At 47.9% G+C, this 25,810-nt stretch overlaps 7 protein-coding genes across 11 annotated transcripts; 4 read left to right on the top strand and 3 right to left on the bottom strand.

Annotated features, from left to right (window-relative positions):
* The first annotated feature begins 70 nt into the window (after positions 1 to 70).
* On the top strand, positions 71 to 2,280 carry E1B28_001785 (uncharacterized protein). Of its 3 annotated transcripts, XM_043147750.1 has the most exons (9): positions 71 to 242; positions 293 to 471; positions 530 to 563; positions 629 to 660; positions 718 to 941; positions 990 to 1,712; positions 1,788 to 1,804; positions 1,859 to 2,067; positions 2,152 to 2,280. In XM_043147750.1, the coding sequence occupies exons 1-8, from the start codon at positions 216 to 218 to the stop codon at positions 1,886 to 1,888; spliced, it is 1,266 nt and encodes a 421-aa protein (XP_043016464.1). In that variant the 5' UTR covers positions 71 to 215; the 3' UTR covers positions 1,889 to 2,067; positions 2,152 to 2,280. The 3 variants fall into 3 exon arrangements, with proteins under 3 accessions (XP_043016464.1, XP_043016466.1, XP_043016465.1); XM_043147752.1 differs by having other exon boundaries at positions 1,788 to 2,280; XM_043147751.1 differs by having other exon boundaries at positions 990 to 2,067.
* A 179-nt stretch (positions 2,281 to 2,459) lies between these two features.
* Positions 2,460 to 8,375, top strand: E1B28_001784 (uncharacterized protein; the record flags this gene model as incomplete). The annotated part of the gene is made up of 21 exons (XM_043147749.1): positions 2,460 to 2,534; positions 2,581 to 2,667; positions 2,714 to 3,112; positions 3,169 to 3,268; positions 3,321 to 3,477; positions 3,530 to 3,947; positions 4,001 to 4,296; positions 4,351 to 4,530; positions 4,592 to 4,758; positions 4,817 to 4,833; positions 4,886 to 4,978; positions 5,036 to 6,166; positions 6,223 to 6,283; positions 6,336 to 6,484; positions 6,543 to 6,665; positions 6,734 to 6,847; positions 6,903 to 7,323; positions 7,380 to 7,685; positions 7,742 to 7,861; positions 7,917 to 7,979; positions 8,029 to 8,375. 21 exons carry the CDS (start codon positions 2,460 to 2,462, stop codon positions 8,373 to 8,375), a joined length of 4,824 nt encoding a protein of 1,607 aa, XP_043016463.1.
* A 132-nt stretch (positions 8,376 to 8,507) lies between these two features.
* On the top strand, positions 8,508 to 11,035 carry E1B28_001783 (uncharacterized protein; the record flags this gene model as incomplete). Of its 2 annotated transcripts, XM_043147748.1 has the most annotated exons (12): positions 8,508 to 8,760; positions 8,822 to 8,837; positions 8,890 to 9,130; positions 9,181 to 9,256; positions 9,317 to 9,452; positions 9,499 to 9,714; positions 9,773 to 9,844; positions 9,904 to 9,928; positions 9,990 to 10,217; positions 10,274 to 10,405; positions 10,469 to 10,781; positions 10,836 to 11,035. In XM_043147748.1, the coding sequence occupies exons 1-12, from the start codon at positions 8,748 to 8,750 to the stop codon at positions 11,033 to 11,035; spliced, it is 1,668 nt and encodes a 555-aa protein (XP_043016462.1). In that variant the 5' UTR covers positions 8,508 to 8,747. The 2 variants fall into 2 exon arrangements, with proteins under 2 accessions (XP_043016462.1, XP_043016461.1); XM_043147747.1 differs by having other exon boundaries at positions 8,508 to 9,130.
* A 407-nt stretch (positions 11,036 to 11,442) lies between these two features.
* E1B28_001782 (uncharacterized protein) lies at positions 11,443 to 12,535 on the top strand. 2 transcript variants are annotated; one of them, XM_043147745.1, is made up of 8 exons: positions 11,443 to 11,551; positions 11,613 to 11,738; positions 11,795 to 11,925; positions 11,984 to 12,000; positions 12,054 to 12,081; positions 12,138 to 12,203; positions 12,253 to 12,313; positions 12,395 to 12,535. In XM_043147745.1, exons 1-8 carry the CDS (start codon positions 11,518 to 11,520, stop codon positions 12,412 to 12,414), a joined length of 483 nt encoding a protein of 160 aa, XP_043016459.1. In that variant the 5' UTR covers positions 11,443 to 11,517; the 3' UTR covers positions 12,415 to 12,535. The 2 variants fall into 2 exon arrangements, with proteins under 2 accessions (XP_043016459.1, XP_043016460.1); XM_043147746.1 differs by having other exon boundaries at positions 12,253 to 12,535.
* Positions 12,536 to 13,010: 475 nt separating this feature from the next.
* Positions 13,011 to 14,257, bottom strand: E1B28_001781 (uncharacterized protein; the record flags this gene model as incomplete). The annotated part of the gene is made up of 5 exons (XM_043147744.1): positions 13,011 to 13,016; positions 13,081 to 13,191; positions 13,266 to 13,455; positions 13,510 to 13,919; positions 14,003 to 14,257. 5 exons carry the CDS (start codon positions 14,255 to 14,257, stop codon positions 13,011 to 13,013), a joined length of 972 nt encoding a protein of 323 aa, XP_043016458.1.
* A 432-nt stretch (positions 14,258 to 14,689) lies between these two features.
* On the bottom strand, positions 14,690 to 19,191 carry E1B28_001780 (uncharacterized protein; the record flags this gene model as incomplete). The annotated part of the gene is made up of 6 exons (XM_043147743.1): positions 14,690 to 15,347; positions 15,402 to 16,272; positions 16,329 to 17,767; positions 17,825 to 18,413; positions 18,470 to 18,745; positions 18,807 to 19,191. 6 exons carry the CDS (start codon positions 19,189 to 19,191, stop codon positions 14,690 to 14,692), a joined length of 4,218 nt encoding a protein of 1,405 aa, XP_043016457.1.
* Positions 19,192 to 20,321: 1,130 nt separating this feature from the next.
* On the bottom strand, positions 20,322 to 23,842 carry E1B28_001779 (uncharacterized protein; the record flags this gene model as incomplete). The annotated part of the gene is made up of 6 exons (XM_043147742.1): positions 23,643 to 23,842; positions 23,471 to 23,587; positions 23,091 to 23,416; positions 22,629 to 23,007; positions 22,242 to 22,570; positions 20,322 to 22,185 (listed from the first exon to the last, which is right to left on the bottom strand). Exons 4-6 carry the CDS (start codon positions 22,791 to 22,793, stop codon positions 20,322 to 20,324), a joined length of 2,358 nt encoding a protein of 785 aa, XP_043016456.1. The 5' UTR covers positions 22,794 to 23,007; positions 23,091 to 23,416; positions 23,471 to 23,587; positions 23,643 to 23,842.
* Between the last annotated feature and the right edge of the window lie 1,968 nt (positions 23,843 to 25,810).

Genomic DNA, 25,810 nt, shown 5'->3' with positions numbered 1-25,810 from the left:
TTAGTGGTTGGAAAAAGCACCTGGGCTCGAGCCGGTTCAGTTGGGTGTCACACCGGTTCGTCCGGCCAACAGCGGCTAACTCTCACCGTCTGAAAGCCACATAGACCTACTTACAACAGGGCAATTCTGTTGAGGCTTTGGTGGTATCACTGGCAGGAGTGAAAGGGTGTAAATCTGCGCAACAATCCGCTAGGTACGGCCTACTGCCAGTAATAATGGTGCGGACAACCAACAACGACGAGGTGAGTGTACTGTACGGTCATCAGCCACAAGTCTGACTACCTCTTTGCAGGCGGAAGATAAGAAAGAGACTACTAGAAAGAAGGCTTCAGCAGCCAAGAACATGAAGAAGCCACTGCCCACAATTGGTATTTGGCCTTGCAAGATGAACGGATGTACGAAGCAGTTTGCTCGGGAAGCCGATCTGAAACGACATCAGCGTACAACGAAGCTGCATTCTATGCCTAGTTTGTGAGTTTTTCTTTTCCTTGATTCACCAGCATTTTTGTTGATTAAGTTGTTTCGTCAGTGCTTGTCCTCAATGTGATGCGACGTTTACACGAGTGAGTCTTCACGCCACTCATTCAGGGAACTAACATAATGACTTTGTGGTGGGAAATGTGAATAGACGGATGCTCTGAGAAGGCATCAGAAATCAAGGTGCGCAAATCTATCTTATGGCTTAAAGCCTTGACTAAAGTCTGGTTTGTTTGCTAGACATAACGGGGCGGCAGAACCTCTTGAATTAGGAAAAGAAACAGACGAACCTGGTCAATCATCTTCGAGAAGTAGCAGCGCGACTCCATCTTCAAAGGGAAAGGAAAGAGAGAATAGCGTTGTTCCTATGGTCCCAATGACTGAGGCGATTGGAAGTGCATCGACATCCAGTTTGGCTACACCTGTCACCAGTTATTACCGACAGCACACCGCCAATAACAGCAGTATGCGGTTGTTGCCCCCCTCTTCATTCCCCTCTGACTCGTTTGTAGATTACGCTCCTCCCCGTCCCGCGCATTACGCTCAAGTTAACCTACCGATATCTGACGGACGCCCGAATTCTAATGGGTGGAGCCATCCACCCCCGTGGTCAGATGGCCAAGGTCATTCATCCCCCACCGCGATGCCATATATGTACATCGCATCTCCCTACTACAGGACGAATGCTGCTGTGATGGTAGCACCACCGTTATTAACCCCAGTCAGTCAAACACCGGGCCCTTCTGCGTTCTCCAATTCACCTCATTCAAGAAAAGCCGGCGATTACAACACTTCTCCTGACAGTCCGGGGTCCAGTTCCAGTTCTTTGATGGCGGATATCGAAGCCAATGACGTTTTTCCTCCGATATCTTCCCACCATTCCAACATTGATCCTTCGCCATCACAAACCTCTTCCGCGCAAAGTTTCGATCAAATTCTTTCCAAGGCTGGTATGGAGGCAGTCTCGTGTGAAGAACCGAATCACCGAGGATCAGGCATGGACGAGTTCGCAACGAGAGTCGGGACGAGTCACGACTTTGCCCAAACGAAAGACCCACCCAAGTCGATACCTCAAGATCTGGATGAAACACATCTCCCGAGCCTCGAAATTGACGACGATCAGGAAGAGCAATTTCGTCGCCGACTGATAGAGCATGGCTATGAACCTAGGATTGCACGCCCTGCACCGATGGAGCATATGTTGACGGACGATGGAGAACCGATGTTAAATCCTGGTGCGTCTTGTCGTGCTGATTAAGTTCCTCTACTGATGAACGAATGGACCTCGATGAACGTATTTGGGTGTTCAGCGGAACTGCTTACACAGGCAGGGAAACTTCTCCTCTAGACGCAGGGCAAATGACTAACGCGCCGTTTCTAGGAATCGCTAGCCTCCCCAGAGCCATCATGACATTTCACGACAGATAGTCTGTCTTTCCTCTGCGACCTCCATAACATTCATCTATTCTTTTCGATCAAGCTACGGCCCGTACTTATCGTTATTGCCGCATCGTTCCCATTACACCTGCAAGATCTCCGTTTCCCGTTCATCTTTCCCTTCCGACCTCGACCTGTATGACCAAATGTAAGGTGCGGTTCACTTGCCTTATTTATACGTCGTGCTAAGCCAATGCTAAAACCGTACTTCAATCGATTGGACACTGTACCCTTCAGAAAGCTCCTTAGACAAACATCCTATCTGCAAATTGTCTGACTGCGACACGTATTGTAGCATGTAAGCTGGGTTTTCCTTTAGCCTACCGTGTAATCTATCTGCGCTTGAATGGATACCATGCCGATGACTGTAACCACGTGCCTCGATCAGGCCTCATTGCCTCCGGGCCCCGGACCCCTTATAGCGTCAGGAACACTTGGTAAATGATTCATCAAGTACTTACACAGCAGCGACGTTATGTTCCCGGTTTTATTATCTTTATCCCATGCACATAGTCTGATACCAGCTCGACCGCGGTTTGAGTAGCATGTCGTCCTTGTTCTGGCGACAGTTTCGAGTCCTGTTCTGGAAGAATTGGATAGTACTCTCCAAGCACCCCATTGTTCGTCTTCTTTTACGTCCCTTCGTCACATTCTGACCTTTTCCAGTTAAATGTTCTGCGATGCTTTGTTCTACCGGTTGCATATGGTATCTTTCTCGCTGTTGCTCAAGTATTCTTGATCAAGAGGAACAACGTGCGTGTATAACGATGGAGAATGTGTACAAGCTCATGCTTTACAGAATGGCCTCGGAATCCCTGCACCGATATACAATCTCCGTGATCAATTTGACAAGAAATTGTCTTTAGTATGGGTCGATGCAACGAACCAACAAAGCTCACCCACGCCCAGCGAAATAATGGCACAAGTGACCCAGACCTTCACTTCATCACAAAAGAACGCTGTACGACAACTCAGAAATCCGTCCGACATCCCAGCAACGTGTCCTCAGAACTTCAATCTGTTCTCTGAATGTTTTGCTGGGATCGTGTTCAATGATATACCGTCTGCTGGAAGCGCTAACCTAACACGTCCAGTCAACTATACGATTCGAGCAGATGGCGGATTATTCTTGATAGATGTGGATCACAACAGTGATTTTGAGAAGAGAATTTTGCCACTGCAATGGGCGATAGACAAGGCACGTCTTCAGCTCTTATTTCCACACGGTATTGTTCACGAATGCCTCCTCCATAGGCCATCATAGAATTGCAAACTGGTGTTGAAGTCTTGACGCCATTGGAGTGGCCGTTTACGATACAGACTAATGAAGAACAGGATACCGACATTCGTCTCGGTATGTTTTCCAATCAAATTTGAGCTGGCTCTTTCAATGACGTCCTCCCCAGGTTACATTCGCGGTCTCCGTACCCTGCTCGTGTTAGCATTGTGTGTCGGCTTTGTAGGCATTGCGTACCAGCTTCCTGGAGCGGTTACTGCGGAAAGGGCCAGTGCAGTAACGTCTCACATGAAAGCTATGGGATTACTCGACTCTGCCAAGATACTGTGCGTTTCTATACAAAACTCTACCACTGCCTGCTCACCTCGCGTTTGATAGATCATGGCACCTCAGTATATCTCTTGCATATATTCCAGCGTGGACCATCGTTTCACTCATATGGCACTATCGGATATTCACCGAAACCAATGCTGGACTGGTCTTCGTCATACATATCCTCTTTGGCCTCAATCTAGCCAGCTACTCGTTCTTTGTCGCTGCACCGTTCGGCAAAAGTCCGCAGCTCGCCGCAGTCGCCTCCACTTTGCTAACCATTGTTTTGGCTATCCTTGCTTTGGTTTTCAAACAAGCAAGCACAGGAGCCGCATTCATATTTTCAATCATTTTTCCGCCTGGGTGGTATATCTTCGTTATCCGAGCTATCTGTGGATGGGAAAATAACCGTAAAGCAAGTAATTTGTTAAAGCGAGACCCGGATACCGGGCTGGTACTGTTGCCGTTGATTATTGCTGCAGTTGTGGGTATCAGCGCCCTCCTTCGTCTTTTAGATACTAACATAACATCACATAGATTGATATCTTCCTCTGGCCCTGGCTCGGCTCCCTCTTGGAAAATCGTCTTTACGACGCCAGGAACCCGAAGCAAAGCAAAAAAGGAACCCGGTGGTTCTCGTTTTCTCGTTCGCGACGGGTCGGGGGCGAAGATGGACCATCAATGTCGCCAGACACCGCTATATCAGTGCGAAATCTTGAAAAGACATTCAATACGTCGTTCTTTCGGTCAAAGAAGGGTCTTGTTACCGCAGTGGCTGACCTAACGTTGGAAATTCCAAAGTATGGAATCTACGTACTACTTGGGTCGAACGGGTATGTCTGTCAACCCGAGACGTTGACTTATGCCCACTAACAATCACCTTACAGTGCCGGGAAGTCAACTACACTCTCGATCCTTGCCGGATTGATTGGTCGCACAAGAGGCTCTGTTCAATTTGAAAACGGCAATGATCCACCCACAGATACACCTAAACGAGGGACCATGGGAATCGTACCTCAGAAGAATGTTCTATTTCCGGAGTTGACCTGTTATCAAACCTTACGAGTGTGGGTCAACATTTTTATATCATTTTGACGGCCCGTTCTTTACTAAAGGTCCTTACTTTAGCTGGAGAGACGTCAAGTGGTCGAACAATTCACATGAAAGAGAGGATTTGGAACAGCTTTTGAAGGACTGCGATTTGGGGGCGAAGATTCATTCGAACGCAAACAATCTTTCTGGTGGTCAGAAACGGAAATTGCAGTTGGCCATAGGCCTTGTTGGAGGCTCGAAAAGTGAGTGACCGCAAGTGTTTCCGTGCAGCTACGACGCCCTGACCATCTGTTCTTGCAGTTGTTCTCGTAGATGAGGTATATCACCCTTTCTTTGTACAATACCGTCGTTGACCTTTCGCTCCAACAGTGCACCTCTGGTGTAGATCCGTTGTCACGTCGTGCGCTTTGGAGGACGTTGACCTCCTTCCGGCACGAACGCACCATCGTTTTTACTACCCACGTGCGCCTTTCTCTTTTCAATCTCGTCTCAATAGGTGCTGACATCACTGTAACTCAGTTTTTGGATGAAGCGGATCTTTTAGCAGACCATATCGCCATTTTGGCTGCGCCCGGAAAACTTGTCGCCCAAGGGACTCCCGTTGCTCTAAAGCGCGACCTTGGCGGAGGGTACACCATCCAGATCACCTTTAGCACCTCGTCCAATGCGACCTCAGTTCTTCAGGCTATCAAAGAAAGCCATGCTCCCGAGACACAGCTGTCAGTTGTTACACCCCGACAGGCACAATACCACTTAAGATCCAAAGACTCTGACGTGGTTGAAAAGGTGCTTTCATTACTGGACCAGAGAAGACAGGAATTTAGCGTTGTGTCGTATGATGTCCTCGGGACGACCATTGAAGATATTTTCTTGGACCTCATGCGGAAGGATGATCTGTCTAACGCTGCGGTGGACCCCCTTCCAGATAATCGAAGATCCACTGAGAGCTCCGTGTCAATGGCCGTTGATTCTCCTCCTCAGTCCGAGAAGTTCAATGCACCTCTTGCACTGTCATCCGGAAGAAAAACTTCACCATTGGGTCAGGCATTCACTATATTCCATAAACGTTGTTTGATAGCTCGCCGAAGCTGGTTAACGCCGGTCCTTGCCATGCTCGTTGCTATAGCAGGGTGCACCATACCTCTCGTTTTCGTTCGCAAACTACCGCCGACATGTGTCAGAACCTTCCGAAACTCTACATCTTTACCACTCTTCCTCCCCGCTTCGGGTCTTGATCCTTTGATATCGCTTACCCCAGTGGACCCCTTGGACCGACCCCTCGTCTCGCCGCCCAATTTGATGTCAACATTGGGGAACTCTACTCGGTTCTTCAGGGTCACAGACCTGCCAGATAATACTACTTTCGTTGAAACCGTGACGAAGAATTATAGGAATGTTAGCTTGGGCGGAATTTCTATGGATTTAAATACTGGGAATGCACTAGTTGCTTGGGAAGGTTCATCCCCGGGATACAAAGGGCCTCCGATGCTCAATCTCGCGTCGAATATTCTATACAACCGTGCTTTGAATACATCCGGCAAAGCAGGTGGTGCACCCGCGATCATTCAACCCACGTATTCGCCGTTTCCACCTGTTTCTGGAGGGACCCTGTCCTCTCTTCGGTGGGTGGCTTTCTTTGGTGCTGCGATGGTGGGTGGTTTTTTCCCCTCCGACGTAGAATTTTTGCTGATATGTTTGGCATGTAGTCTGTATATCCCGCCTTTTTTGCCATCTATGTTTCAAAGGAACGGGTATCTGCTGTTCAAGGTACAATATTCTCGGAGCGCCCAAAGTCGGTTCACTGAACAAACCACCATAGCTATGCAATTTTCGAACGGTCTTACCAACACTGCTGGACTTTGGTTGGGACATTTAATGTTCGATTCAATTTTTGCTGTCATTTCCGCGACGATCATTATCATTGTATTTGCTACTGCATCGAACCAATTTCATGGTCCTGGATTTTTCGTACGTTCCTCCCCATTGTCAAAGCCTTTTCGGGTTCTGATATATGTTGTTTCTTCAGTGGCTAGTGATGTTACTATATGGAATAGCCGGGACATTGTTCGCGTATTGTCTGTCGCTGATGGTATCGTCGCCTTTAGCTGCCTTCGCTGTCGTCGCAGGATACCAAATTGTCATTTTCTTGGTACGTACTACACACCTTTCAGATTAGCAACCTCAGCGCTAATTTTTGTTTTGCTGCGCGAAATCCAGTTATACATTGCGTCTTATCTTCTCATCCTCACCTACGCCAAAACATCTGAAGCTGGTCGAATCATGACAACCACTCACTTCACTTTGTCGCTTCTGTCTCCCGTGGCTAGTGTTGTAAGTCTTACTGTTTTTGGTCGATGAAAGGGTTGGTATTAATGATTAAAATTAGACCCGAGCTTCCCTCGTATCTGTGAATCTCTTTTCGCTCTTATGCATTGGTGATCAGTTGGATCCTAAAGCGATGGGCGATATCATGCGATATGGAGGACCCATATTGTATCTTATCGTCTACTGTTTTGTTCTGTTCGGCATTTTGGTCTGGTATAATTCGGGGTCTATCATTTCCAAAAAACGTAAAGGAAAGAAACATGCGGAGCCGGAGGGTGGGGACATTACAGATCATGAGGATGTTCTGAACGAGGAAAAAACTGTTTCGACCTCGGATGATCTCCTTCGCGTGCTCGACGTCTCAAAATCGTTTGATGGGAACAAAGTCGTTGACAACGTCAGCCTCGGTGTAGCTCGGGATGCCATATTCGCCCTACTTGGCCCTAACGGGGCTGGCAAAACTACTACTTTCAATATGATACGTGTGTATATTCATCTGTTCTCACTGTTCGGCCTTCACTTACTGGGTTCTTTCCAGGTGGTGACATTATACCGGATGTAGGAGATGTTTTCATAACGGGGACTAGCGTAATACGACATCCAAAGACTGCAAGATCCGGTCTGGGAGTGTGCCCTCAGTTTACCGCCATCGACTCTCAGCTCACTGTCAGGGAGCACCTTATTATCTACGGAAAACTCAAGGGTTTAGAGAGCGGCGATGTCTTGAACAGCAATGTCGATACGATTCTCCACGCAACCGCTCTAATGGCCTATGCGGATAGACTAGCAAGTAAACTTTCCGGTGGTAATCAAAGAAAACTATCTCTCGCGATTGCTTTGATAGGTGTGTTACAAAAACTTCTCTGGCGAATGTTCAGGCTGACGGCTTTTGATCGCCAGGAAATCCATCGGTGGTCCTGATCGACGAATTCTCGACCGGAATAGACGCAAAAATGAAGCGGGAGATGTGGATGACATTGCGTAATGTATCAGTCGGGAAAGCAGTGATAATAACGACTCGTGAGTTTCCTGTTTCTGCTGTAGGTTATGTAAATGGTTTCTTGACCTTCGACAGATTCCATGGAAGAAGCCTCAGCTCTTGCGACGAAAGTTGGTATACTGGCGAAGCGGATGCTCGGTAAGTCTGTTATTCATGACTACTGAAGAGGTTCTGAGATTGTATGAAGCTGTGGGAACGATCGATTCATTATCCGCCCGCTATGGCAATTACGAAGTTCACTTTTCGTGTCGAACAAGGGAGGATCTATCCAAAGCTCAAGTTTTGATGTCAAAAGTTCCTGGTGCTCGACTCGCAGACGACGTCGCAACACGATTTGAGGTCCCAATCAGCTCAGAGTCGGGGACTGGGACTTCTTTAGCCCAACTCTTCCATCTACTCTCAACCAGCGACCACCTCTCAGAACACACGGTTGAGAGAGCGAGTCTGGAGAGCATATTTTTGAAGGTTATTCGCCAGAATAGTGTTTCTGAGGAAGACACACGCACACGACGTCGTAGATGGTGGAAGTTTTGATTCTGTTGCTTATTTATGCTGTTCTAAAACGAATGATGGATACTCAAATTTATGTAGACGGAGTGCATTTGTAAAATTTCCAGTTCATCTCAACCTCTCGGACGAATGGTCGACGGCGCTGAGGAACAGTCCCGACGGTAAAACTAATCTTCCCACGCAACTATGAGGTCTCCTCCAATTCTTTCGCTCAAATCGAGTTCACAGGCTTCTCAGAGGATTACATCGGCATGGGATACTAGACATGTTTCGGATTGGGATCGGCTTTATCTGCCCTGAAAAACGTCAAGACTCGCAATTCTGACCACGCGGAAGGCCGTATCCGATGCGAAGAACACTACGGCGGCCATGACCATCCACTGAGAATCCATTGCAATGGCGCGATATGGTGCGAAAGCCTGCTCAGATTCAGTGGGTAACGAATGGTACTATATATAATTTGCCTCAAGGAATGCACTTCATAACGTCGAACAACTTTCCGTTTTTCTCAACTGAAGTTACTGATGGCGTCCAATAGGGAGGACAGATCTGAAACTGCATCCATCGTCAAGGGTGCCACAAGTGAGGGTGGTCAAGAATCGGTCACCGACGTTGAGACACGAGGCGACTATGGATCTGGTCGAGATCACCCATTTTCAGACCCCAAGATAGCGGATCACTGGCGTAACGTCTACGAGAATGCAAAGTACGAAGGGAGGCATCGATATGACCCAAACTTTACTTGGACGGCCTCTGAAGAACTTCGTGTGAGGAGAAAGGTGTGTTCTTGGTGTCATCCGCTGCAGATCGACGTTGAAGGTCTTTCTAGGTCGACCTTCGCATCATATCGTGGTGCTGGTTGATGTTCCTCGCTCTCGATCTCAACAGAAAAAATATCAATCAAGGTGGAGTTCTCCGTCTATTTGTATCAGGAAACAATCAGGCTCATACCGACTTATCCTTAGCGATTTCCGACGATCTGCTACCGGAACTGGAAATGAACACAAATGACTTTAACTACGGACAGACCATACTCCTGGTGTCGTTTCTTGCGGCTGAGCTACCTTCTGGTCTAATCTCGAAGAAACTTGGTCCTGATGTGTGCGTTATTGGGTCCAGAAATGCCATCGCTGATACGTTTTTTTAGGTGGATTCCTTTTATCATCACTGCGTGGTCTATCACTTCTGCAGCTCAGGCTGGGTTGAAGAGTAAGACCGGTTACTACGTGTGCCGATGTCTCTTAGGGTTGTTCATGGGGGGGTTCATTCCTGACATGGTTTTGTACATCACTTATTGGTACAAATCCAAGGAACTTGCCATTCGACTCTCTTGGTTCTGGACCGTTCTCAGTACGAGCCAAATGTAAGACACCTGGTGATCGCTGCACCTTCCCCCTCTCTCATACCATCCGTGTTCATAGCGTTGGATCTCTTGCCGGAGCAGGCATTTTGCAGATGCGGGGCAGATTAGGCTTGTCTGGTTGGCGATGGCTGTGAGTTTTCCGTTGTTTTGAGATTCTGGTAATATCATTCAAATATGACTATCTCAAAGTTTCCTTATCGAGGGATGTGTCACTGTAAGAGCCAGATGATTCAGTAATTTTGGAAAGTACCCTTGAACTCACCATGAATCTGTAGGTTTGTGTTGGGATCCTCAGCTGGGTACTCATGCCCCCAAGTCCATGCCAAACTGCTGGTCGTTTCAGAGGCAAGGACGGCTGGTTTACCGAACATGAAGAGAAGATATTGGTCAATAGAATACTTCGGGATGATCCTTCCAAGGGAGATATGCATAACAGACAAGGCGTCAACCTCGATCGACTGTGGAAAACCATTAAGGATTACGATATGTGGCCGCTGTACTTGGTACTCTATATCTTCATCTACTTCATTAGCTCTGTACTAACGCAAGGAGACGATAGCTCGGCTTAACAGTGTACATACCGCCAGCCCCGCCCCAGAACTACCTTTCATATATTCTACGTCAATTGGGCTTCAATACCTTCAATGCGAACTTGTTAGCCATCCCGTCACAATTTATGTTCGGTGTAAACGTGAGTCAAGTCTTCCGCAATAGTAAAGTCAATCTGAAGTTAAAAATCAAATACCGCACACAGCTTCTCATCCTCTCCAAAGTCAGCGAGTACTTCAACGAACGCGCGGCAATTTCTTCCATATCGAATATTTGGATCTTTCCTTGGCTCGTCGCGCTCGTGTCGCTAGGTGAAAAAGCATCTACTTGGCTACGCTATGCCCTTTTGACTGGGATATTGTCCTACCCTTACTGTCACGCCATTCTCGCTGCCTGGAACTCGCGCAACTCGAATGCCGTTCGTACGAGGGCTGTATCGGCTGCTTTTTACAACATGTTCGTTCAGGCCGGCAATATTATCTCGTCCAATGTCTACCGTGATGACGACAAGCCTCTTTGTGAGTGCTATCTCTTGATATTTGCCAGGTTGTTCAGCACTGAAATAATACTAGATAAACGCGGTAACAGGATCCTCCTGGGTATCTGCACCTACAATATCGTCCTATTTTACGCTGTGAAGTATTACTACATTGCGAAAAATCGAAAACGGGAAGAGGCCTGGGCGAAATTGACTGGAGAGGAAAAGGTAAACTATATACACAATACGAAAGATGAGGGCACGAAGAGGCTTGATTTCCGGTTTGCTCACTGAGCTCTGGGATGATTGCGAAACAAAGTGGACTACTTAAGACGTTTCGTGTTGACCTCTTCGGAGAGATGTTGACAGAATATTATTTGTACCTCAGCCGAAGGCAAGCAGTTTCGGAGGCGCGGTAACGATTGGATGAGCAACATGATACCGACATGACTTGCAAATCCTGTTAATTTCGTTTGGAACGTCACGGTGTTTGATGTGTAGCTGGAAAACTCACACGGAAAAATAAGCTGAATAATTTATCCTAATTCCGAGAATCCTGAGTAACGAGTGGCGACACGGTCGAAACAGAAGGTTGGTTGAAATGAGGGCCAAAGCTGTCGGTAACTGCCGAGATTGCCTGGAATTTCGGCATCTATGACCAAGCGCGTGCGCGGCCTGCGCCACATGTCACACGATTGAGATCCTTTTGTCCCATCTGTCGTGTGAAGGCTTTCGATGGTAGCTATGCACTTGAGCGCTGCTGGAACGCGCTCGTCATGATCACTTACATTCTCCTCCTCTCCCGGCAAGGTTCGTTTCCTTTATTCCCCCAATTCCAGCTTCGAATAACCATAATCTCTTCCAAATACAGGGAAAGTCCGTCTGTCGAAATGGTTTACCACCATGCAACCTAGAACCAAAGCTAAAATTGTCAAAGATGTCACGCAGTTGGTGCTTGCTCGCAGAGCTAGGATGTGCAACTTTATCGAATACAGAGGTGCGTTTTTAGTCTTGATGCGCTCATGTCCCGGCATTTGATACATTTCTATGTAGATACCAAAGTGGTCTACCGTAGATACGCATCGTTGTTCTTCATCTGTGGGATTAGCTCGTCGGACAACGAACTTGTGACACTGGAAATCATACATCGATACGTGGAGGTGCTGGACCGATATTTTGGAAATGTGCGTCTTTGATGTTTCTGCTATCACCCTTGAATATTCATCTTGTTCTCTTCGACAGGTGTGCGAACTAGACTTGTAAGAGTTGTTGCAGTCACAGAACAAAAGCCTGTTTCACATCTTCTCGCTAGGATTTTCAATTTCCAGAAAGCATACGCGGTTAGTATCTACACCGCTCTTTACCTGTCTCTGCGGCTTACTCTTGGATACACAAGATCTTGGACGAACTCATAATCGCAGGTGAACTTCAAGAATCGTCAAGGAAGTCAGTTTTACGTATGGTATGATATAATAAGCTTTATGTCTACTCTTTTCTGACCCGAATCACAGGTAACGCAGTCGGACAGTGTTGAAGAGGAAGAAAAATCGAATGATATCATGACCCGTTTAGGTTCGAGACTGGGCGGTTGAATGACCACCGCTGGTAGACTGTATTTCAATATTTTGTATACTTACTCTCGATTATTGTCAGGATCTGCGCAACTTAACTAATCCCCAACGGCAATTGTAAAATGGAAGTCGAGAGTCGCTGCGATGTATTAATATTGTAGTGTAATGCATGTATGCAATATACGCCGGGGGAGCACGAATAAGGCATCTACGTCCTTCCGAGAGAAAGTATATGGGCAGAAATCTGATATTACAGACCTAATTTGCAAATTGGGTCGGCACGCTTTGAGGAAAGTTCGAGCCTCAAGCCCAGTGTAGAATATATATATATACGTTTACCTTGCGATCGTCCTCCCTTTCTGGTTTAATGTGCCGTCTCGCAAGAGGACCCTCGAATGGACTCGAAGCATTCCTGATTCGACCAAACATTTACTCCCGTTGAACGAAGTATTTATATATGTAGAACTACCTTTCGGTTCCTTATCCACAGATTCCCTCAGTCCACTTAACACAAGATATCAAAATGCGTGGATAAAGAAACTCGAAAACACGGATGAGTAAAATGAATCACAATGAGCAGGGTATCTGGGAAGGAGTGTACGCGAGTAGATACTTGTTAATGGATATGCGACTTGTCTCTTATTCCGAAAGGCAACACCGTAAACAGAAATTATGAACGTAATGAATGTAAGAGAGGTTTAGATCTAGACAAAGAGAAGAACATAATTCTCAGCGAAACGGGAGCGTTACAGCGAAGGGGATCCATACCAGGCTGAGCTCCAACGTCCATACACGTCGTGCCCACAATTTTACCGTCTTTGCTTCTTCGGTCTCAGTAGGTGGCAGTTCCACGTCCAATCCATCCCACCAACATTTCCGCTTTTGAAAAGGAAAAAAAGATAATAAATGAAGATCAGCAAGCGAGACATTCTACTACAGAGGATGAGACACACGGCAGGTTTCCTCCAAAACAATAGAAGCTTCTGTGCAGTAGCCATCTGGTGGTGGTCAATCTCAACTTGTCTCTCCTCACTGGGGTGGTGTACAATCCCAGTTTTGAGCAGAACGAGCGCTATTGAGGATATGCAACATCTCGACGGTTCCAATGCCCTGAATCCCCACTCGTCATCACGGTCAAACCCACTTTTGAGTGACATGAGTGACATGGAGGAGAAAGGGAGGGAAAGGAGAACATACCTCATACAGAGCATGTCTATCAGATGTTGTTCGGCAATATTGTTTTCCTTGTTCACATTCCTCTGAAGCGCCGTGAAGATATTCCTCTTGCCCATGAGATACTCTCCACAACGCCTTTTTATCGCCATCAACGGTTCACCAGCTACCCCGTTCTGGTCTGTGCTCGGCGGCGAGTCGTTTGGTGGGATACTGAAGTATTCCAACTCCTCGCGAAGAACAATGATTGCTTGCTTCGAAAGTAAAGGGTTCTGAGAAGGATTGGGTCCACCAAAATCTCCTGAGGCGGAGGGTGACTCTTGCAGGTGTTGTTGAGAAGCGTAGATGCTAGGTGTCGTCCCATTCGACCCGTAGAAAGTGTCTGAGGCATTTCTGAAGAATGTAAGGACGTATTGGAAGCAGTCGGGGTCGAACTAAATAGAAAAAATTAAGATGATTGTCATTGAGGGGGCAACGCGTCAAAGTGTGCACGGCTCATGGTAAATGAGACACTCACATCTACAGCATAAACCTCCTCCTCCTCCTCACCTTCTCCTCCATCGGACAACGCCATACTCTGCCGACTAAGAACCAGTCCATTGGGGAAAAGACAGAGTAACACCGACTCTGGGAGGTTCATGATGGTTTCACGGTCGACTTCATATCTCTTTCCACGGAGGTCTAGCAAGAGCCTTGTGAGCAGCTGAGGTTGACTTATCGCTTGTATAGGTGTCTGGGACACTTGGGTAATAGGTGAACTCGATGTTGCCATCGCGGAGAAAAGCTGGGAGGACGACCACGCAGAGTTACGGCTGTCAGTGTCGGTCCATATTTGGTCGTCATGCGCTCATGCACTCATTCATGGCCATCATCTCAAAGCGCGTCTAGATTTTTTTACCACAATGGCTCATAAGTACATGCATGTTTCACTACAAATACGCTAATGTTGTGAAGGAGATAGAATCAATTACCGAGAGAACGGTGGCAAAATCGTCAAGGTATCGTAAGCATAGAAAAATAGTCCACAATTGAAAAATTCGTCCATTGTAAGAGAAAATTGGTCCAACTATGGAACAAAGGTGACACTGATATAGGATTGGTACCTGAGTGTCTATGAAGGGCTGTGTATTGGGCTAGAGCGTGAAAGGGGGAAAAATTAGGGAGTTTGAAGTAAATACAGACAAAGGCTCGAAGTAGAGGGTATTTAGCTAGCATAACCCCCACCGCCAGATTGAGGAGGAGCTGCTCCTGGGGGTAGTCCATACGTCGCTGAGTTCCTAGAATATCGGTTCTGACTGGACTGCCTCCGTCCTCCGGTTCTCGATACTCTTCTGACGCCATCGGGGCCAGGAACAGGGCCACTATCCATCAGCCTGACCCCCCTCGCACCACGATGGGGACTATGTGCCTCCGAATCCGAATCATTCCCATAGGTCGGGCCAGTTTCGTCGTAAAGACCTGGACTGTGGACCTGAACTTGAGAGTAGAAAGGATTGGGTGCTGGTGACGATCGCGAGGTCGGAGAATCATACTGTACACCTGGCGAGGAGTACCGAGGAAGTGGTGACGAAGAATCGTAATCAGATTGGGATTGGAAACTTGGAACAAGGCGTAGATTGGTTTGCGAGCCATGGCCAGATCCATTATCGGAAACATCTTCGCTGGACCTGGGCCCACCAACGGAAGATGCAGATGACATTGGGTTTCGGTTGACTGCCAAAGGTGCGGGAAGCATTAACAACGCATTGGAATCGTGTCTTTGTCGAGGCGAGAATGCGGCGGAATCCACAGTACTGCTATCAAAGCCTCCATTCAAAGAGGCGGGATGATAGTCGAAATTCGACACAAGTGAGTGGCGTTTGCTAGCGTGCGCGGTCAATACTCAAGAATGAAATCAACTAGTGAGAACAACTTACTTTCCCTGATATAGTGAATCGTCCCTGCTCTGTGTCCCGCTCTTCCATCTCCTCTCACGTTCAAACTCTGCCCAGCGTTTCATGATGATATGACTCGAATCGAACTCTCCTTCCTTGTCTCCATGATTCCCACCTTTATCGCCAGCAACCTTTCTCGTCTGACCCCAACTGAAGTCATCAAAGTGCCAGAACGCGTAGGCAGGTAGAATACCGTTCCAAATCGGTAGAGAAAGTAGATAAACTAACATCCAACCGATATAGGCAACCTTCTTCGAGGTGATAACGATCAGGATACCAGGGAGACCAAGGACGAAGGCAAGCAGAATCAAGGGAATGGTGGTATCTGTGCCTCCAGGAATAATTGAGACAATGATCAGATACAAGGTGAAGGCAATGGCAGCCGGTAACACTAGAGTTCCCGCCAACTCCATACCAACAACGAATTGCATGGAGAAACAGAACGTTCCACACAAGTCTCGGACAAGAAGAAGTTCGGCAAGATTGTGAATGGTAGAGTTGATCCATCGGCGACGCTGAGACAGTAAAACACGGAATGTGTCGGGAACCACCGTTTTACAGACCGCTTGTGGGCAGAACATGTTCTTCCGCTTGGGGAAGGTCTTCAGCATCAGCGTGGTCAGGTATCGATCTTCACCGAGTAAGAGCAAATTCTTCTTGTGAAGAGTGTCCACAACGTTTTCGGAATAGTGCTCCACAATATCCGGATTTGCGAGAATGGGGACCCAATATCCTGTATCGCCTTTAGGTGCCTTGATTCGGTACATACTGAAGCATCCGGGCAAACAGGTAACACCACCGAACATAGACTCGAAGGCCTTCGTCATATGATGCGAAATGTAGTACTCGAACACTATGAAATAATATTCATAAGATTGTGCAGTAATGAGAATAACAAAGGCAACTCACCTTGCATCATGGTCACAAAGGTTTCCGCTTTATTTGCAATCTTTGTCTCTCCGCAAACACCCATGATCTCAGGATCGTGGATCATGCAGCTAACCATCCGCGTAACACCATCCGGGAAAACCTTCGTATCTGCATCCACACAAAGCACAAGTTCGTAATGATCCGGACTGACACCCGTGACCCTCCAGATGTTATTGAAGAACTCGTACTCAAATGTGGTCATCCGTTCATCGAACATAACTTTCTGCAAGAAAGCCATCAAAACGATCTGACTATCTCGCTTGCCTCGATTTCCAGGTTTAGGGTCATCCGCTTCTAGGGGGTTACCACATTTGGCCACCAGAACGATCGGAACACGCTGCTGTTTTGACCGCTCAACAGTCGCGTCGTCATAATCGTACCAACCACCGTATACCTTGGCCATGTTGTGTCGCTTATGGCCATCAGCGATGGCCACATATGAATGGGGCTCCACCTCATTGGCAGGGATGACCAATTCCTTCATCATGCCTAAACAGATCTCGGGTGTCGTCAACGTGTTTCCGTCACCCTTGACCATTCCATCAGCGATGACGAGAATCAGCTTATGACTGTTGGGGTAATCGGTAGTTGCAAGAGAATCCAACGTAGTGCGTAAACCTTCCACAGACTCGGAGTATGCAGTGACGAGGCATATCGTGTGAGCGAGTGGGAAGTTGAACGGCTCGTAATCGGGAGGAGGCTGTGGAACAACACCGTGCAGTGGGAAAGGACACTGACTCTCGGCAAATGAACCTCGAATAAAGCCGTCTTGTGGGAACGACATCGTGTTCCTCGATTGTCGGACACTGGAAGTATCAGAACCAGTCTTCTTCGGATTCATGGATTGCTTCCAATTACCGGATGAGGAAGAATCCATCATGCTGTATGCAGTGGTGGGTCTCTGCCCAGGCTTCAAAACATTTTCGGCAGGAGTGAATCGCGAAGTGGAAGGTAAGAAGCTCTTCCTGGGTTTGTTAAGACCGCTCTTGTTCACGTTCGGTCGATACTCGCTCGGAGCAGGTGTATAGATGTTGTTTGACCAGTTCTCGATCTCCGCCGAACGCTGCATTCGTTGTTCATACGTCTCTCGAGGGAAGTTTCCAAGCCTCCACGAGACGAACCACTGGAAGTAAACAGCCAAGCCGAAACGAATGAGGACGACTCCGACGATGAAGACAAGAGAAAGGTAGAGAACAACAGAAGAAGCGACGCAGCCGATAGTTTGGGTGTCGATGTAACCAACTGTCGCAATGTCCTGCAGACAACGACCAAGGGTTTTCTGCTTAGTACGCATAAACATCATGGTCAGATCTTTGCCCTGGTAGGTTTCGTTCGGGCTTTGTATTTCGTCGAAAACAGCGGGGTAGTTGACTTGAGCTTTGCTGAGCCACTGGAGCAGACTGAGGTCGATGACATTTCTAGATGATGAAAGATATATTGAGCCTGTTCTGCCTTGAAAGAATGATTACACTTACGACTCGTAAACGGCAAGATTGCGACCACCGTGACGAACATCATCCCAAGTGTAATAAACTTGACCTGACGGGCTAAATAGAGAAAGCTGCGACCTGGCTAGCGGCGTAGTATGACACATCTTGGGGCTTTCATAATTTGTATAGTTAGCGCCACGGCTCCCCGCAGTATTGAAGATGTTGCATGGGAAATACCAATCGAGGTTTCCGCCGCTGCCAGTGATGGTAGAATTCGAGGCCTTCGTGATGAGTCCGTAGCAATTCTTATTGACGTTCTGGAATAGGAAAGATGCGTCGTTGCCTCCCAGTCCCTGATAAAGATTCAAAGGGTTCGTGGTTCCATCGAAAGTGGAGCCGGCCTTCGGGTGGATCCAATTGGTCAAGTTGTAATTGTAACCGTGGATGACCACAAAACCAACGTCAATATTGAATGGACCGACAGCACCTCCATGGAAGCGTTTAGGAGGGTCGCCACAGACGGCTTCCGTGAAACCGAAAGTGAGGAAACCTACACCAGCCATTAGGACAAGAATGATGCTGACTAGACCCATCTTCTCCCGCCATGCACGTTGTTGTTCTGCACTGCGAAGACCTAAAGCGAGGGGGAATCAGTCTTTAGAACAACAAAAAATATGGAGATCTACGGACCGCATGCTCTCATCACGAAGGGCGGGATACAGCAGGTTAGAATATAGCAATAAACCATCCAAGGGCCTTTGGGTCCTGGCGCAAAATCACCCAAGCAGCTTCGGCTCTTATTCTCTTGATCGAGCATTGGCATCTGAGTCGAAGAAGTTGTCGATTTTCTGCGAAGTAGTGTGGGACCTCGTTTGAAGATAGAAAGGCCAGATTCGGGGATATCCTCTTCTCGTGCAAGAAGAGATCGTCCACGTCGCAAACCAGCCTGGGGATAGTTGCCCGTAGCTAGAGTGAGATCAATAAGCCAATTCTTTTTTTTTTTCAAACCAAAGATCTTGAGACGTACTAGACGGATAAACTCCAACGCGAGCATTTCCCTCTGCCTCTGCTTGAGCAACATGGCTACGATAATGCCACTGTCGATGTCCTGGTTCAATTTTTTCACGATCTGGACGAACAAGACTCTTCTTCCTCAAGACCCTCCCATCCAAGCCACCTGTCTCTTGATCCTGGTCACCAGGCAATAGCTGGCTGTGGTAAGCGGATGGTATAGTCCGCTGGCGGTGATGATCAAGAGCTTCCGTCCGGTCGCCACGTTCGACTTTTTGAAAGGAAACGCCTCGAGGAACGGGCGACTCTGGATACGGTGATGTGGATGGACTGGTTGGTTGTGAGGAGCCCGGGGGTCGAGCTGCCCTAGGAGGACGACGTTCCCCACCTGAATAGTCCATGGTCGAGAGACTTTAACGTCGAACGACCGAAATGGTACAAAGGAAAGAAAGGTATGGGCGTGCCCTGACGCAAGTGGTGGGCCAACAGGGACTGAAATGTCTAATGTCGACGTTCCCGCATGCTTACTGTTCACCCAAATATGGTAATTTCGGGCAGAAACTTAGACTGTTTTTATTATTTATTTTCCCACGAATTGATGTCTCCTGTCAACATGACCGGTTGGCAACGGACCACGCTGAACGTCATCGCAGAGTACTACAGTCTACCCCTCCTAGCTTTTTACAGTCACAGTAATTACTTACGACCTATAGCTCCTGAATGTTCACGAAATTTATTGCTTCAATCGCCTTCTATTCGTGTACGAACAGTAAACCTTCTGTCCTTTGAAGTTCGTCTGCGAACAGTGCTAATTTTTTTCCCGTCTCAGGGTGCATGGGGCCGGGGCTTGACTGATAGATGGATAGCTAGGAATTACATCCCCTTCGCTCAGATTCTCAAGGAGGCGCCAGGTTCCATTGGCAAGATCCGTGCATTCGGACACCGTACCACATAATACATCCGTAACAGCGCTACCAATCGCTTTGGGCGTAGCAGAAAAACAGAGACGAGTGCGGTCAAGACTATTACAGTTACCGCTACAAAGTTTCCGTCATGTCGTGTGGAATTGGGCGCCGTCACTAGTTGCACAATCATGCGCGCTGTTAAGTGCGCGAGTGCCATGTATGTTCATCTTCGGAGGCATACAACTGTTTCTAATTACGTGTCAAAAAAGGTGGAGGTTAGAAGGAAAAATGGAATTATGAGGGATAATCAGGAGGTAAACCGTATAAGTCCATGTGAGGTAACCCAAATGTAGATAAAGAATAAATCCAAAAGCAAAAGTAAAAGCAAACTAGATACTGGAAAGAGATGCAATATATGTACATTATGTGCGCAGTTAGATTCGTCTCACTAGCAAGACGCCCGTTGGAATAGATCTGAATTATCGTCAACCTCGGTACAGCAGGAGCTGCACTCTGCGTCTTTGATCGCCCACACCCCCAACCACAACCGGAGCAATTGAGCGAGACGAAGGACCCCTCGACGCGAGCAAGGTTGCCATAGAGCAAAAGGAGGTAAAAACTCCCAACTACGCTCTCACCGTCAACCTCCGATTCCTCCTTTCACTGTCCTCATACTCCGTCTCTGTTTCTTCTCCCGAATCAGATTCATCATACCTACGTGTCCCACGGAAACTGCGTTGATCCCCGCCTTCATCGTCGTCGTCATCATCATCCCCAGAATAGTACCTCGATTCCGCAATCGACAACGCAGGCGTCTCGCTTCTCATAGTGTCTGAGCGTGAGTTGAGCGTCCCTTTGCCTGTTCTCGCTCCTGTTCGCTCACCAAACTCACTCAACGATTCATTAGCTGTAGCGAATGACCGGGAGGAGCTCGCACGAGATAAAGCTCGCGTATAGAACAGATCGTCATCGACGTTGAACTCTGCATTAAAAGCGGATGGTGGTGAGGCTTTTTCCTTGTTCGCTTTCGAGGAAACTGACTGCGTCTCGGATAAGGGTACGAATCGGGATTGTGTATTTGTGCTGATGGTCGAATTTGGGGTAGGAGGCGATTCTGGTATAGGAATCAAAGCAGGGTTGGGATTGGGATCTGGGGACGATGAGGGAGAGGAAAAGGAAGGAGCTGCCGTTGCAGTGTCCGCTACAGCTGAAGGAGATGGCGAAGGTCCGCGAGGCGTTGGAGGTTTAGACGCAGGATCCACTCGAATTACGGGCGGGGATGTAGTAGCAGTGCCAATAGTAGCAGGGTCCGGATTACCGCTTGCACCACCTACGTTGGCGTCTACGCTCGATGCCGAGGTTAGGGTGGTCGAAGCGCTCCCGTTACTACCAGGAGTAGAACTCGTCCCACTTGCACTCGCGTTTGTGCTTGATCCATTTGGCCCCGGACTCCCTGAAATTTCCTCAAACCCAGGTGGAGGCTCCGAGTCCACCAACTCAGTCCTACTCCTCGCCCACCTAACCGCCTCGGCACCATACGGCACCCCAAACCTTCCCGCCATATTCTCCCTGCTCGATATCAGCTTTAGCTGCTCGGGTGTAGGCCCACTCCTTGGATACGTAAATTCTGTCTTTACCAAAGTATGCGACAGTGGCGCCGAAATACTCTGCAGAGAGATGAGTGAAGGTGAGGTCAAATCGTTGATAGAATGTAGCGTGGTGGAGGACTTTTTGCGGGTGAGGGGATTGACGAAGGAAAGGAGGGATGAAGAGCTTTGGGAGGGTCGGTGGTAAACGCTCATACGACTTCTGCTTCGGTTCGCGGGGGACGCTTGTGTGGATCGTGAGACTGTAGACGTGAGGGACAGACCTCCTGCCGATTCCGTTCGACCATGTTGTCCATGTGCGGCAGCGTTCCTGGGAACGGGAATACCAGGCGGTAGTACAGGTGGCGACGTCGCTGAAGAATGAGACTGAGAAGCACGATGACTGCTGTGACGTCCAAAGATGTGAGCGAAACGGAAAGTGCCACGTCTACTGGGACTCGGTGGGTTCGTATTGTCATTGGGTTGAGTTTGTTGGGTGGTATCGGGTGTCGTTGCGATCGTTAGAGTTCGATTAGTGATCTGGGATGCATTCCCCATCGGCACTTCGCCGATATCCACCACTTCGAAATATGCAGGTGCTGCACCTCTGGGGTCGGGGGAATCATCGATGGTTGGGGTTGTGTCAATTCGCATCAGGGAACTTTCATCCGAATTAGAGTTCATAGTCTCGATACTTGGTCGCCCTCGACTGTTAGCAGCAGAAGGTGCGAGGACGGTAGTAGAACGATCAACTTCGTGGAGTAGTGGCATGTCTTGGGGTGACTCTGGCACTAGATTATAGCGAGAGTTTGAAAGCTCCGAGTCACCATCCTCTTCAACAGTCGGCATTTCTACAGCAGCGGTAACAGAATGTATTGGAACATCCTCCATGTCGGCAGGTCCTCTTTTGAACAAAGACAGAGATCAGTTTTAGCTTTCATAATGAAGCAATCGGCGCACCGGAAGATTACAAGTTCCTGTTCTCCTGGCTCTTTGTTGTAGGCAGGTAAGGACGTGGTAGAAATTTGTGACGGAGTTCTACGCGGCCTCCTCGTTCTCCTTGTCCTGTTCCCATTGCCATTATTACTTGAACTGGTGTTCGTAGTGTTGCCTGTGAGTTGATCAGCAGTCAACTCCCGAGTTTGCACAACGCCACCAGGTGCCGAGAACGCTCCTACTCCTGCGGCTGCAGCCTGCCCAATGCTGCCCCAGTGAAGAAAGCCTCTCTTCTTTGACCATGTAACAGTGACAATCACCACCATGAGCAATGCGATTATCAATATTGGAACCTTTGAGGGCAAAAATTACATACACAACACAGTACTGCTCTGGGAAATAACTGCTCACCCATACTTGCGGTTTTAATCCATTCGACTGCTCGTCTTCTCGTCTTGTGGGCGCGGCACTGACCAGGTCGTGGAAGAAACAGATGAATAAGAGAACAAGGACCATTTTCGTTATGTTGGTGTTGTACAGAGGGATTCGTAAGGCATCACGGACTAAAAAAATCATTCAAGATGGAGGGAAAGGGAGGAATCCGACCCGACCGACCAGGGCGAGCTGGTCAGGGACTTGGTGTCAATAAACACAAGGATTGATTTCGGGTACTGCCTCCGGACGCCTGTACGGGCTCGCTGGCTACTTGGATACATACTTATCAGAATCTTCCCAATCCGTGCCACAAAAGCACAAGATCAAAATTCTACGGGTTACAGGTGACTTGGCACTATTTATAAGTATGTATATGTGCAGGCACAAAGTCAGCTGCAAGCAACTGCAGAACAGCGGATTTGCGGAAAAACGACTGACAGATTGGAGACATCCGGTCAGCTATTTTGAAGGGTCTTGCTTCAGCGAAACCAGAGGACTTGCGCACATGTTTGCAAAGAGTCGTCTCCCGTTTATAGATGTGGTCTCGGCGGGCCTGGATTGGTGGGTCCCAGTTGTTGATCACTTTTCGGCAACGAATTTCGCAGGCAACAAAGGCAGTGATTTGTCGGAAACTTCAACTTCTCCCTCCGGCGTAAAATCGGGATAGCAAATAAAAGTAATACCAATGCGGCATCTCGTCCCGCGCAAAACCGCCCACGTAAAGCAATATGATGAACAGTGTTTGACCAATAAATACTTCGAAGCTTGTAGACCTCGTTACGGACCTTCGTGCATATGGGAAGTACAAAACGACGCACCTCATCCGATGCCATCTTCTCCTACTGTGGTTTGGCCCTCTCGACGTATTGTATTGTGCATCTTCGATCAAAAACATGGATGTGCTAACCAACGCCGTCCCGCAGAAGGGTCAAAAGCTGGACAAGATGCCTGTGTTCATGACTAACACGCTAATAAAACTCAAAGACTCACCTCCGATCCGCGTACATGTGTCCCCCACTTCACTCTGGTGCTCTCGAAACCCGGTAAATCCAGAGGGAACTCTTAGGGAGTGACAACATCTGCCAACTTTCGCGTCCAATACCAGGTTTATAAGGTGCTGGAAGTACCAACGTTTTCGTCGACGGCCCGGGGATAAAGTCGTTCTCCAACCTAGGCCTAATTGACGGTCCAAAGCCGTCCTCCTAAAGATGAATCACCAAAAACGCGGCGAACAGAAATGTTCATGGAAGAATACGAAGACTCGGATGTGTGCGGATGGCCGAGTGTTAATGAAATGGAATGTAATCGAATCGAATGTCTTCGTGGTCAGACCTAGCACAACAAGACTTGCGGGTCGTTTACGAAGCCGCAATAAGTCGGGATAGACTAGTCGTCGGGTCTCAACCCAATCACGATTGTGAGATCAGTGTGTTCGCGTTTGCAGCAAGAAACAGCTGTAGCGATATTACGGGGCTTCTCTCATGCAGACCCCCACGAAGCTACAACTTACAAGTGTGCAACGAAACCTCCAAGGCGGTCGGCACTAGTCTCCTGTAAGCCGACTCAATGACTCGGTACCTCCTGTGTCGGCGCAGGGTGCTACCTGATAGATAGATAACAGAAGATAGTCCGAGAGAGGCTTTGAAGCTTGAAGCTTGAAGTCCTGAGCAGACGAGTCATTTGTACCTTCAGTTACGTGATGTTTGGCGAAATGCTTTTTGGTCCGAGCTCGCCATCCAGAGTCCAGATTATCACCTTTTCATTAAGTTTTGTTTTTCCATCGACGGTTACTTGGCCTTCATTTATGAGCGACTCGGAATTAAGTGGGCAATTGCCTAAATCTAAATCTCAACCTGATCAGACCTTCGGATACCTACTGTTGTTTCCGGTTCTTCGAATTCCTCGTCTAACGACCCCCCCACAGTTCAGGTCCATCGGAAGACGCACGAGCAGGATGGTTGAATATACTTGCGGGGTGTATGGAGGACGATGACTGTTCTCCGAAAGACCTAGTTTCCTCGCGAATGTACGGTGGTGGAATTGGGCAGGTTGTCTTGGCACAAGGCAAGAGATGCCAGATGGGACAGCAAGGTAATCATTTACAAAACAATCAACCTTCATTGATCGACCTATTTCTAGGTTCTGTCTCAGGGATGATGGACGCAAGATAGAAGTACACTCTATCAGCGAAGCATTCGCTTGGCTCGCACAAGCGTCGAGTGTTTTTTGCGCTCTCAACACTTCGATAGATGAGGAGCTTTCCCACTACAGTGAGTATTTATTGGATACTGCTGATTTGAGGCTAACGTCGTCAGACCTCGTCTTCCCTTATCTTGAGTTCAGCGGCACACTCCAGAAATCCAAACGCAAACGACATCGTCGCCAACTCTCTCCCCCCCATTTATTTGATTTTCCTTCCTTCTCCTGATCCTGTCTATCATTGGTCGTTTGACCCAACTGGCCAAACGCCACTCTCGCCAGAAGAGTGCAAATGCCTCGGCCTTCCCCTCAAGTTATCCCCCGAAGTGACTGACTACCAGGCCTCCTGGTCCTCCAAGATCTACAAACACATTCATGACTACCAAATCACGAGGAAGTTTGACCCCAAAACCACAGATTTCGCACGAGCTCTTCGACTCCCTATATTCTCAGTCATTCCTGCCGAAAACCGCTTCCAAGAAATTGTCGGAGGTAAAATAGAGTAGTATCTTCCGATCCGATCATCTTTACTCATGCACAAGAACGTCGTGAATTAGGGACAGAATTGGATGCTCTACTGCCATCAAAGGTCAACAATTATGAAGGTCACTCTGAACGTGAGCTACCCTCGCTTCAACTCGTTGTTTGATCACTGGTACTTATTGTCGCCAATACAGCTGTTCTCAACTCAACCGTATCTCATGAAAACCAGGTGGAAGGTACAGAAATGGTTTCTTGGATCTTTCTGTCACGCTTGTACTTACATGCTTGTCACTTAGACCGACATTCCGCAGAACCACAGGATTCTTTTCTGCTCGGATTGCTGTTCAGTGAAACCGAAGGTAAAAATCCGCTTTAATACTCGTATGTCTATTTACAAGTATTTTCTATACGTCAAATACAGGGAACGATCTTTTCTCCATGCAGAACCTATTTAAAATCTAATAATAATAATATGT

Source organism: Marasmius oreades, chromosome 1 (assembly GCF_018924745.1).
Source record: "Marasmius oreades isolate 03SP1 chromosome 1, whole genome shotgun sequence".
In the NCBI taxonomy this organism is placed as follows: domain Eukaryota; kingdom Fungi; phylum Basidiomycota; class Agaricomycetes; order Agaricales; family Marasmiaceae; genus Marasmius; species Marasmius oreades.
This window is presented reverse-complemented; position numbering and strand designations above follow the sequence as displayed.